Source organism: Amphibalanus amphitrite, unplaced genomic scaffold, assembly GCF_019059575.1.
Source record: "Amphibalanus amphitrite isolate SeventyFive unplaced genomic scaffold, NRLGWU_Aamphi_draft 001611F_arrow, whole genome shotgun sequence".
NCBI lineage: Eukaryota > Metazoa > Arthropoda > Thecostraca > Balanomorpha > Balanidae > Amphibalanus > Amphibalanus amphitrite.
Genome location: NW_024883104.1, coordinates 112,735 through 124,880, shown reverse-complemented (window position 1 = coordinate 124,880; position 12,146 = coordinate 112,735). Strand labels below are relative to the sequence as shown.

Sequence of the window (12,146 nt, the reverse complement as noted above, 5' to 3'; positions counted from 1 at the left end):
ACGTCCAAATACGCATACCTACTGTAGATGTGCAGTGTCGGGCGTATATAGACAGATACTGTCGATTAATTGAAGAAAATGTGCCAGGTGAATACGCATAGCATAGAACTGGTAATCACATAAGTCAGGTACGCGGAATGTGCTGAATGTCGTGCTATTTCCACCATTGCGTGAAGGGATCCAGGTGAATACGCATAGCATAGAACTGGTAATCACATAAGTCAGGTACGCGGAATGTGCTGAATGTCGTGCTATTTCCACCATTGCGTGAAGGGATCCTTAATTCGAGATCATGTGTCATTTCTCGGATCCCAAGCTTTTATCAAACGCACGGTAATACAGATTAGGATAACAAGATTATTGGTAACCGTAATCACTGCAAGGTGTTATGTGGCAGGTCTCTGGGAACTGACTAAAGGGAATAACCCATATATGCTGCAAGCAAATGCACTGTGCATGCCATTATTCGGGAAGGTACACCTAAGTCGCGTTCAGAAGCCATTGCATTGGACAGCCAACACAAGAAGGCTAATCGACAAAACACAGCTCAATGAGCATTTATGTGCGGTGAATCTGTGGTATTAACACTCCGATACATTTTGATACAATTACATATTGATTCATTTTTTATCTTTTGAGTAAAACCGCTAAGAAGAAATAGTGAATAAACAAGCACGATGTGCACGATCATACCAATGCGTATCACGTAGCGTAAGTTCCATGTACATTTTTTAAAATGAACATGTCTTCAGGCGTGATTGACCTGGGAGTGAAGGATTCCTTATGTGACTCATTTTATTCATTTATATGAACTCATCAATATGTGTAATATCACTGCTGCCATCCAACCGCGACAAAGCCCATTTCAACGAAGCGCAATTCAATCAGGAGTCATTTGCATGATATCCGTATGGGTTTTCCGCCCTCCGTGCGATCGAACGACCGACTGAACAGAGTAGGGTTTCCATTATATTAGTCAGTCGAGTTGGATGGGAGTGGGCGCCGCCCGCTGATCCCGTCTGCTCTGACCGAGACCGTGCAATAAAACTCGTCAGATCATCCAATTTGACCGAGATGACCCACGACCGGTAACCGGCAGACGCCGTGCTACCGAAATCAAATGATTCAGGTTCGGGAATCCCCAGGCGCGGGTTGACTATTGAGGCAGACCGGCGCGACGCGGGACACATAGACACTCCGCCAGATCTTCGATAAACTTAGGCCACCTTTGTTCATGGGACAACCCCATGTCATCGTCGCCTCTCGTTTCCGTAAAACTTCGCCGATGTGCAGACACTAGACAGTCGGACCGAGAGCCGGGAGTGGCTGAGCGATCCCCCATCCCCCTTCCGACCCATCCCAGCTCCCTGCTCACGCCCCGACGGCCGATATCATTAGGTCCACACTGACCGCATCCGTCTGTGCCTCCGGTGGGCGGAGACCGGCGCTCCTCGTTACCCCTCTGGTCAGCCGAGCGTCGGGCGTCTCACGGCGCTCCGTCTTGCTGGCCGGATGCTGTCGATCAATGACCCGGTGACCCGCTGCCACAGCTCGGAGCAGACTCCCACTCCTCTTCTGGACCGGGCCGCGCCCACGGACGGCGGTGAGCCGAGTGACAGGCCATCGCCGCGCCTGTCCAGGGGCTAAGACGGGTGCGACTGCGGACGGCTGTGGTTGTTGGAAGGAGCACCCAGTAGGCTGTTCGGCTGTTGAAAGCGCACATGGATGGATTGCATTCCTACGCGTATATGTGAAATTTTACTCAAACTTTGCAAATTATTAACACATCGGGCTAACGGCATCCCAACGACAAAACACTGGCACCGCAATTAGGCATTCTCTGGTTGGCGCATAATTATGTCTGAAATTCCAGCTCAAGCATGTCTCCTTGACAATGTTGCAACCAAATTACGCCCACAGAGGAAGTCGGCCAGATTTGGAGTTGTATTATTGCGCACCGTGTTTTTTATTGCATGCTTCAGGACATTCAGGAAAAGAAATCCTGGAGGAATGCAGCAATTAAAATGCAGCCGCACGCTACACGCACGGGTGAAGAGGGCCGCTGAGGCCGGTTTTGTCTGCGGCGTTGCACTCTAGGAGTGCCCTCGGCTGGAGACTCTCCAGAGGTAGGACGGCGCGCGGCCAGGCGAGTCAGGGGCGCAAAGCTCCTTGGTATGATGGGCGGGCAGTGAGGGCAGCCACCCTCCAAAGGCAATTAGACGAGTCCGCCTGCCGAGGTCGTCCAGTGTGATAAAGGAGGATCAAGGGGTCACATCCTTAGAATCCAGAAATGAATGAGCCCGGGGAACATTCCCGGCCTTCATTTCGTACTACCGCGGAAATACAATGAACAGAGCTTATCACAGAGTTACCCCCCATCGCAAACCTCGAGATGATGAACTTCAATGCGAGAAACTCATGCCTGACTCGCGGTACCGCTGCACTAAATTGCCTCTCTCATCATGACGTCAGAAGCGGCCGAGTTGCGAGCTGAGCGACTCTCCCCTCTGACCAGACCGACGCACGGATCGACGCCGGTCGGTCGTCGAGCAGTCGTGGCAGCTGAGATTGTCTCAACCTGAGATGACCCTAAAGCGGCGCCGATATGGCCTCCACCGTCGACATTTGGTCGCCGCCAACCCGGCCCGGCGCTGGGACCGGCCCTCGTTCGACGGGCACAAGTGGCCTGGCCGGCCAGGTCGCCTGATATGATGGTCCCCGCAGTAAAGATAAGCGAGAGCCGAGAACTAATCCCAGGGTCGACAGCCGTCCCGTCCACATAGACGGCCGTGCATTATTGCAGCGATAGATAATGTTGCTCAGCCTTGGTACTGGCAGGGATTAGCAGCGCACAGCAGCAGTGATGATGCAGGAAATCATGACGGGTAGCTCCCGGAAATATAACACGGATCCCGCTGCCATCCGCTACCTTCTCGTAGATAGGCATAATAACAATTTTGATGAAACTCTTTGCCTAGAACAGGTTTGCTTGCGTTTACTGTTTCTGGCGACTAGCCTTGTAGCTAACCGACTATACCTACCCGGTACTCTGTAATAAGTTCTGTTTTATGTAGCGTGGCTCATCTTTATTTACCGAGACTTAAGACACAAGCAGTACCTAAGCACCCTTTGTTAAAATGATGAAAGCGTTTTATTGAAGCACGATAGGTATAGGCAGAAAAATAAACATTATAAAAGTATTTACGGGCTACGATTGCCGGCCAGAGCCTGTCTCGTGTCATATTCCGACCGTAATTCCCCCGGTATTCTTAAGGTAGTTACCCAGAATGTTTATCGTCGTTCCAGTTTGCCTTGTCAGCATTACTTGAAGGTATAGGTAAGGTAGGTATTACCAAACCTGAGTTTACGTAGGCCCAATATTTTGGCAGCAAACTTCTTATTTACGCCACACTTAACTAACACTCTGCTTTCTTCCAACAAAAGAAAACACCAACATTCAGCATGTGCCAGACCCTCGCTGACTGCCGGCTCTAACGAGATGACCCAATATAATCCAGTCATTCGCTCACCACAGGTAGAGCAGAGTTAGCTCCAGCCGGCGAAATTGGGCAATCGAACCCGAAGTGCCATATGCAGTATGCTTCAGCGCGGAAGCAATCAGACATGGTGGCAAAGTGCACGAGAAATGTGCCGTGGCAAGCCACCATATGACGGCGACGACGGCAATGACCGTCAAGTACCCTATCTGCACAAAAGTCAGAAGCATTTTGCCGCTCGACAGACGTGGCTAATGTGTCATGCATGATGAAGGAGCCTGGAGGCCAGTTGGGACGCGGCGCAGGTCCCATTATGTCAACAGGCTCTACATGGCAGAACATCCGGGCCTATTATGTCAACAGACCCGCTGCTACAGAGTGAATCCCGCTCGGGAAGCGCCCCGGTCGTATCCGCGCCCGGCGGCTGTGTGCGGCGCCGCGACCAGCGCTGCGTCGGCTCACATTACGGCGCGGCTGAGACGAACGGGCCGGTATTAACCAGCCGGCCGGACCGCAATAACGTGTATGATCGTCCACAAATCAGCTCGGCAGTGTGGCGCCGCCGGCCGAGAGACGGCCACTCTGTCCACTGAGGAGCGATCCTCTGCCTCCGCCCCCGCGCGCCGCCCCTCTGCCCTGCCGCTCCCGAGCCGCCCCTCTGCCCTGCTGCTCCCGAGCTGCCCCTCTGCGCTGCCGCTCCCGAGCTGCCCCTCTGCCCTGCTGCTCCCGCGCCGACCCGCTGCCCCTCTTTCTCGCTCAACACCACGTCTCCCACGACCACGACCGACGAAATAAAAATGTTGGTATTTAAGGATATTGTTCGCTTACTAATGTGGGCGGCTGACATTATATTTATTTGAAGACTGAACTTTTCACGTCTTGGCAGACATTTTTTTATTGTTGGGCGAACAATTAGGTCATGCTTATTAGAAAGAATTTATCCTCCGCAAAGAAACTCCTAAACAAAATCGTTAAGTACATGCTTGAAAAGTCAGAGCTTTAATTAGATCACCAGACTCAGTGTACCTACTGCAATAATTGACGCTAGTCAGCACTGCCAATCGTTACTCTCGAGCCAGTGGCCTAATTGGATAAAGCAAAGCAAAGCATTTGCTGCACGTTAATTCAAAAGTGAGCCCAGTATAAGTGAGTCGGAAAAGAAAAGAAGTCATAATTTGTACAAACGAGATCACCACTCCTCTTCCCGTCCTTCGGAACTTCCGTTGGATGATGTTTACCAACTGAACTTATCAAAATGTTATACAGATATAAATATCAAATGCCAAAAATCACATACATTTAAAAGGCCGCTTCTGTGACCTAACACAATTGGCTCTGCGGCAAATGCCAGGGCTGAATGTTTGTGGTCTCATTCACGGGTCTTCCAGCGTTATATAACTTTATAAGTGCAGATGAACGTGGTAGACGCTCTATCGCGTACCATTCTTCACGAGAAAGGGGAAAATAACTTCTATGCCCCCACCAAGAGTATGCATAAACGGATAGATAAACGTAAATAAACATTTACGCTGCGTGGCACAGGTAAATCAAACATTTCCACAATCTTCCGATGTCACATGGTAATATGGTACAGACCCGATACAGACATTGCACCATAAAGAACGTAAAAGATGTTAACCCTCGCACGACCAGGCCATTTCTCATAACACGAACGACCAGGGGGGGGGGGGTTGTTACGACCCCCCTGGCGTTTCGAAACGGAAGGTCGTAGAGCTTAGCGGAAAAAACCAACGGATTGCTCTCAACGAGATCTCGCGATTGGTGGTATATTTTTTGGTCCTAGGTCAACATTTGACCTACTTATGACCGGTCAAAGGTCAAATTTTCCGAAAAAATCAAACTTTTTCGACTTTCCGCGGCGATTGCGGCAAAACGGTGGGAGATATCGACTTGAAACCTTCACTATCGTGTTCCTTGATCAATTCTCTATCGTTTGGTATGTATTTCGTTTCCCTAGCTCTAAAAATGGCGCGTTGGGAGCGCCGGAAGTCGGCAAGCTCACAGTCGGCGGCAGAAATTCGAAAAATCAAAATTTAAATTTTTGAAATCTGATTGTATTTTTGGATTTGGGAGGTCCATTTGCTCCCTATAGAAGCTAATATTGCTGCATATTCCCATTGAGGTGACAAGAATTAGCAAAATAGTGGTTCGGGCGCTTTTCAAAAATAGTACCTACCGGACGCTGTTCCTCTTGTGACGTCATAGCTCCGTGACCTGACCTGACCCGGTCAATTTTCTTGCACCACACGATAGCCAATGCTTGCCCCAACATGCATGGGAAGTTTCATCATGATCCATCAAACAATGTGGGTATCACCGGCAGAAAACCTAGGGATTCGGCGCACACGTTTGGTAACTGTCGGCCGGAGGCTGTACCTCTTATGACGTCATAACTCCGTGACCTGACATAACCCGATCAATTTTTTTTCGGCAAAAGATGCGCAAAGGTTGCCCCAGAGGGTATTGAAAATTTCAGCCCGCTACGACAAGCCGTTTAGCGTGCACTTCGAAAAAACCTCAGGGGGGGGTTGATACCCCCCCCTAGGCGTTCTAGGGTTAATGTTATCTATGAATATATTGATTTTTATAATAGTAAGCCATTCATCTACAACTGCTGTTCACGATCACTCTCGGCTCTATAACCTTCCCGATGTCTCTGCAGCATACCCGATACCCCCCCCCCCCCCCTGCGGGCGCGGCTGCGCGTCTGCCATGTGTGCCGTCAGTACCATGAAATGAGTGCCCCGCACCGGGCGGCCGCTGTCACCGGGGCAGAAAGACGCTCATAACAAGCCATCAGCCTTGCCATAAAGGTTGCAGGGTATGGGATCAGCCGGCTCAGCGGAACATGAGTGATGAGTGACCAAACGATGATAACAAGGCATCCGAAAAGAGGCTGCACAGAAAAGTATGATAAATAGTTATTTCGATTATTTTATTCTTTGTAATACATGACATGATCCAACATATTTGTCCTCGGCGTATAGTTGACCATTGGCACATAGGTACAAGGAATGCCTGGAAAGCAATCTTTTGCACCTGATTTATCTAAATGAATCGGAGATAAGGAATGCTGCATATGCCATGCCCTGTCCCGTGATATCACAGACTGATATCTCGCCAACTCAGGAGAGGGTCACACTGCACATAGAGATTAGAGACATTCTGAATTTTAAGACGTGCTTATTCTTATGAGCAGGCTAGCCTGCCCATAGGCATTTTAAGGACCTAATGCTCAATATAGCAGAGCTCCTAAGTCCTAAATACCCACCCAGCAATATTTATCTGGAATTCAAATACATGCAAACCTGAAAAAGCATGCAGTACCTACATTCCTATTTGCCGAGATCTAACGCACGCAATAGACCCGCTGTACGTACAAGACCCAAACAGACAACAGTTGAACATTTGATGGACACCAAAAGCATTTGGAGTCAATTTCTTCAATGCGACGACGAAATGAACATAGGACCTAGAGGGTCATGAGTGAATCCTTTAACCAAAAACATATTTGTAGCAAAAAACTAATATTCGTGCGCCATATTTGCATTTAGCTCGTTATGTAACACACCTCCATTACCATTCATATATAACGCAACGCCACTAAGCCTGCGCCGCTAAAGCTGTTCGAGACACGTGACGGCGTTAGCCGCACCTACCTAAGCAGCAGTGTTTTTACAAGCTAATCCAAATATAACCAACAATATACACGAATATATCCGAATTCGATTGGGAGGCAATCGGACCTGAGCTTCAGGCTTCAGGTGAGGCAATAACTTCCTATCGGTCAGAGTCCTGTCTTATCGGCTTTTTTCGCTCATGAGTGGAGTGTTTATGAAGTGGGAGGCGGGGCTCTGTTCTATCAACTGTTTATCACAAGGTCATCGCGCGGGCGAGCCTGGCGTTGAGCGAGGCGGCCGGAGCCAGTCGTCGTCTGGCGGTGGGTGTGATTGCAGGCGAACGTGGGACGGTGCCAGAGTCAGGGACAGGGATCACATCTTCGCCATGGGGCCGGACGTCGGCAAATACGTCGAGCAGGTGCTCGGCATGTTCTACATCAGGAACGTGACGGCGTCGTTCGTCCCGCCGATGAAGGAGCCGCCGAATTACATCGAGCAAGCGCTGCCCTGGTTCTTCGTTTTCATCGCCATTGAGGCGGTGCTAATTCGTCTGAAGGGGCGCAAGTGGGACCTCGCGGACGCTTCAGTGTCTACGTCTCAAGGCTTGGCGCAAGAGGTCGTCCGTTACACCCTCCGCGGCTGCGAGGGCTGGGCCTACGTCTACATTTGGCAGCACTATCGCTGGTTCGACGTGCCCTGGGACTCGCCCGTCAGCTTCTGGTTCACCATGCTCGCTGTCGACCTTGGCTACTACTGGTTCCACCGGGCTTCGCACGAAGTGAATCTGGTGTGGGCATCTCACCAGGTGCACCACAGCTCTGAATACTACAACTTGGCGACGGCGCTGCGGCAGTCAGTCGTGCAGCAATATTTCAGCTGGTGTGTTTACCTTCCGCTAGCCTTCCTTGGCGTTGCACCTTCCATGTTCTTCACGCACTCCCAGTTCAACTTGGTGTACCAGTTCTGGATCCACACCGAGGTAGTCAAGAGCCTGGGACCGCTGGAGCACGTGCTCAACACGCCCTCCCACCACCGCGTGCACCACGGCTCCAACGTCAAGTACCTGGACAAGAACTACGCCGGCGTGCTTATCATCTGGGACCGGCTGTTCGGCACCTTCTGCTGGGAGGAGGAGACGCCCACCTACGGGCTCGTGCACAACATCGAGTCGTACAACCTGTGGACCATCCAGCTGGCGCACTTCCGCTGGATCGCGTCCGACGTGCCTCAGCAGGTGGGCTGGCGGAACAAGCTGCGCCGTCTGGTGTGCGGCCCCGGCTGGGTGCCCGGCACCGGCCGTCTGGGCGACCCGAGCACGTTCCCAGAGCCGGACCCGGCGCGGCGCCGGTTCGACACGGGCCGGCCGCTGTGGCTGCAGCTGTACGCCACGCTGCACCTGCTGCTGCTGCTGGCGCCGTCGGTGACGTTCGCGCAGCAGCACCTGGCGCTGCCGCCGCTGGGCGTGCTGCTGTACAGCGGCCAGCTGCTGCTGGCGCTCAGCTGCGTCGGCTGGCTGCTGGACGGCGCCGGCTGGGCGCCGCTGGCCGAGCTGGTGCGCTGCGCGCTGGCGCTGGTCAGCCTGGCCTGGGTGGGCGGCCAGTACCCGGCGGCGGCCGTCACCGCCGGCAGAGCCGTGCTCGCCGGATCCATGCTGCTCTGGCTCGGAGCCGTCTCACTCGGCGACGGAAAGGCCAAGGCCAAGGCGCAGTAGCAGAACGACTCGCTACCCGCTATTGCAAGGGAGAGAAGAGACAAATACAAGACTGCCGCCGAGCCAGAGACCAAACATGGATATTTGTTTATATAGCCTTATGACGCGTTCCTGTGAAGTAAATGCCTGTCCGCTTATCTGAAATCTTCGACGTGTCTTGACGAGAGAAATACGATGCTGGGAAAATCAATGTCGTACAAGTTTCCTTCTAAAATAAAAGTTACTACGGAAGATAAAATTTTCACGGCAGGAAACCATATTTTTTGTTTCTCCATAGAGTCTGCCAAAAACGCAAAAATCGGACGTCTCAACAGACTGCAGAAACAACCAATCTCGAGAACTCTAGAGCTCCAAGCCCTAATTAGGGAAAATACTGCAGCTGTTCAAACAGTTCAAACCGGGGCTAGTAGTATATTCAGCCCAAAACCAACAAGGCAAGAACATGCACCCATTTAAATAAGTTTCTAAATAGATCGCCTTGCTATCGGGCTGCTGTTCCCAGCGCGGCGCAATGGTGTTCCCATCCACCAACCAATAGGTAACCTGTCGTGTGTGTCCTCCCCCAGAAAAAATCCTAACTAGAAAAAAAAGGCGGGCCTACTGGGAATAAAACACATTTTTTTTTGTGGGGAAAGATCTTTATTCACGAGTGTAGTGTGTGTAAAAAAAGCTATTAGTGGGGGGAGGGGGCAGATGGGAACGTAAAAATGCAAAAAAAAAATACTCGTTCGGTAATGGACAAAAATCCTCCCAACGCATAGTTTTTCTTCTAATGATAACTTATTTAGTTTCATTTCATTTTTAATATTTGTAACAATCAGAAACACGGTTTTCATCAGTTGTTAGCATTGTTCAGCACGAGGCGCCGTTACTGCGCCTTGGTCTTGTCCTTTCCGTCGCCGAGGGAGACGGCTCCGAGCCAGAGCAGCATGGATCCGGCGAGCACGGCTCTGCCGGCGGTGACGGCCGCCGCCGGGTACTGGCCGCCCAGCCAGGCCAGGCTGACCAGCGCCAGCGCGCAGCGCACCAGCTCGGCCAGCGGCGCCCAGCCGGCGCCGTCCAGCAGCCAGCCGACGCAGCTGAGCGCCAGCAGCAGCTGGCCGCTGTACAGCAGCACGCCCAGCGGCGGCAGCGCTAGGTGCTGCTGCGCGAACGTCACCGACGGCGCCAGCAGCAGCAGCAGGTGCAGCGTGGCGTACAGCTGCAGCCACAGCGGCCGGCCCGTGTCGAACCGGCGCCGCGCCGGGTCCGGCTCCGGGAACGTGCTTGGGTCGCCCAGACGGCCGGTGCCGGGCACCCAGCCGGGGCCGCACACCAGACGGCGCAGCTTGTTCCGCCAGCCCACCTGCTGAGGCACGTCGGACGCGATCCAGCGGAAGTGCGCCAGCTGGATGGTCCACAGGTTGTACGACTCGATGTTGTGTACGAGCCCGTAGGTGGGCGTCTCCTCCTCCCAGCAGAAGGTGCCGAACAGCCGGTCCCAGATGATGAGCACGCCAGCGTAGTTCTTGTCCAGGTACTTGACGTTAGAGCCGTGGTGGACGCGGTGATGGGAGGGCGTGTTGAGCACGTGCTCCAGCGGTCCCAGGCTCTTGACCATCTCGGTGTGGATCCAATACTGATACACCAGATTGAACTGGACGTGGGTGAAGAACATGGACGGCGCCACGCCGATGATGGCCAGCGGGATGTAGGCGATCCACTTGAAGTAGTGCTGCACCACCGACTGTCGCAGCGCGGTGGACAGGTTGTAGTACTCGGAGCTGTGGTGCACCTGGTGAGACGCCCACACCAGGTTCACTTCGTGCGAGGCCCGGTGGAACCAGTAGTAGCCCAGGTCGACAGCCAGCATGGTGAACCAGAAGCTGACGGGCGAGTCCCAGGGCACGTCGAACCAGCGATAGTGCTGCCAAATGTAGACGTAGGCCCAGCCCTCGCAGCCACGGAGAGTGTAGCGCACGGCCTCTTGAGCTAGACCTTGTGAGGAGGAGACGGCGGCGTCGCTGAGGTCCCACTGGCGCCCCTTCAGACGCAGAAATACCGCCTCCAGAAACACCAGCATGAGGAACCAGGGCAGCGCCTGCGATAGATAGCTGGGCGGCCGCTCCAGTGGCGGGACGAACGTCGCCGTCACGTTCCTGATGTAGAACATGCCGAGCACCTGCTCGACCATGTATCCGGTGTCCAGCTGCATGGCTGAAGAGACTTCGATGGGCTGGTGGACCTCGATGTCACATCACCTGACACCTTTTAACACGACAACCGGCGCCAAAGTGTAGCCTTCTCAGCGACAGACGGCAGGGGGACCGACTGCAAACCTTCCTTCGACCTTCAGAAGGCGACCGACTGCAAACCTTCGACCTTCAGAAGGCGACCAACTGCAGACCTTTGACCTCCAAGGGGCGACTTAATACAGTCCTCCAGCTCCGACCTTCAGACGCCTGTAGTCCCCAGTCCTTGCCCTGCCACCACCGCGCTCGTCGACGGTCGACTGCACTCCCTGCGCGTGCGTAGCAGGTTCCTGACCGCCAGCTGATAACAAGTCGGACATGTCCTTTGAGACATGGTGCTGATAAGACTAAGAGTCGAACACACCTCCGACATGAGTGCACTTGATCATGAAACGCACGGTACACCCTCAAATGACATTCAATTCAGCCAGATGTGGAGTGGGAGTCATGACCCATGTTTGATTTCTCTATTTTCTAAGCAAGCAAGATGCCAGTAGATGTAGGTGCCGCCTATAGCCGAATGCAAAGGAGGAATCGTTGATGCTATCCACATTCCACCCAACCAAGCAAGGGCCTTGGGCCCATAGGCGGCGGAACGGGGAGGGCACCGGGGCACCGTGCCCCCTTTGACTTGGGCATTTTAACATTAGCCCAATGGGCATTGCATGGAAAGAATGGGATCAAAAGTCGGCAGTGCCCCCCCCCCCTAATTGAAGGTATTCCGCCGCTACTGCTTGGGCCAACAATGATGACTATGCACCGAGTCACGAATGACATTGACAAGCAAACATTGACAAGCTGCATTTTTAAAGATCGTTAAATTACTGTGTGATGCGTTGGCACTGTTACCAAGAATGGCAGGATATGTTACCGGAGATTCAATGCTCGTCCAAATCAACTATTTTACCAGCATCAAAAACTGAGACTGGGTCGTCCAGCCCGAAACATCCGGCTGTCGCCTATAAAATACTGATTAAGATAACTTCGATTCTTTCCGTAAAAGTATTACAAACATGAGATCAGCGTTTGTTTCACACGTAAATTGTACCAGCAACGCTATAGGGTA

The 12,146-nt window shown here is 52.7% G+C and overlaps 2 protein-coding genes across 2 annotated transcripts; one reads left to right on the top strand and one right to left on the bottom strand.

Annotated features, from left to right (window-relative positions):
• Positions 1-7,412: 7,412 nt before the first annotated feature.
• LOC122374148 (alkylglycerol monooxygenase-like) lies at positions 7,413-9,098 on the top strand. The gene has a single exon (XM_043352734.1). It carries the CDS (start codon positions 7,524-7,526, stop codon positions 8,847-8,849), a length of 1,326 nt encoding a protein of 441 aa, XP_043208669.1. The 5' UTR covers positions 7,413-7,523; the 3' UTR covers positions 8,850-9,098.
• A 458-nt stretch (positions 9,099-9,556) lies between these two features.
• On the bottom strand, positions 9,557-11,265 carry LOC122374145 (alkylglycerol monooxygenase-like). Its single transcript, XM_043352730.1, has one exon. It carries the CDS (start codon positions 11,041-11,043, stop codon positions 9,718-9,720), a length of 1,326 nt encoding a protein of 441 aa, XP_043208665.1. The 5' UTR covers positions 11,044-11,265; the 3' UTR covers positions 9,557-9,717.
• Between the last annotated feature and the right edge of the window lie 881 nt (positions 11,266-12,146).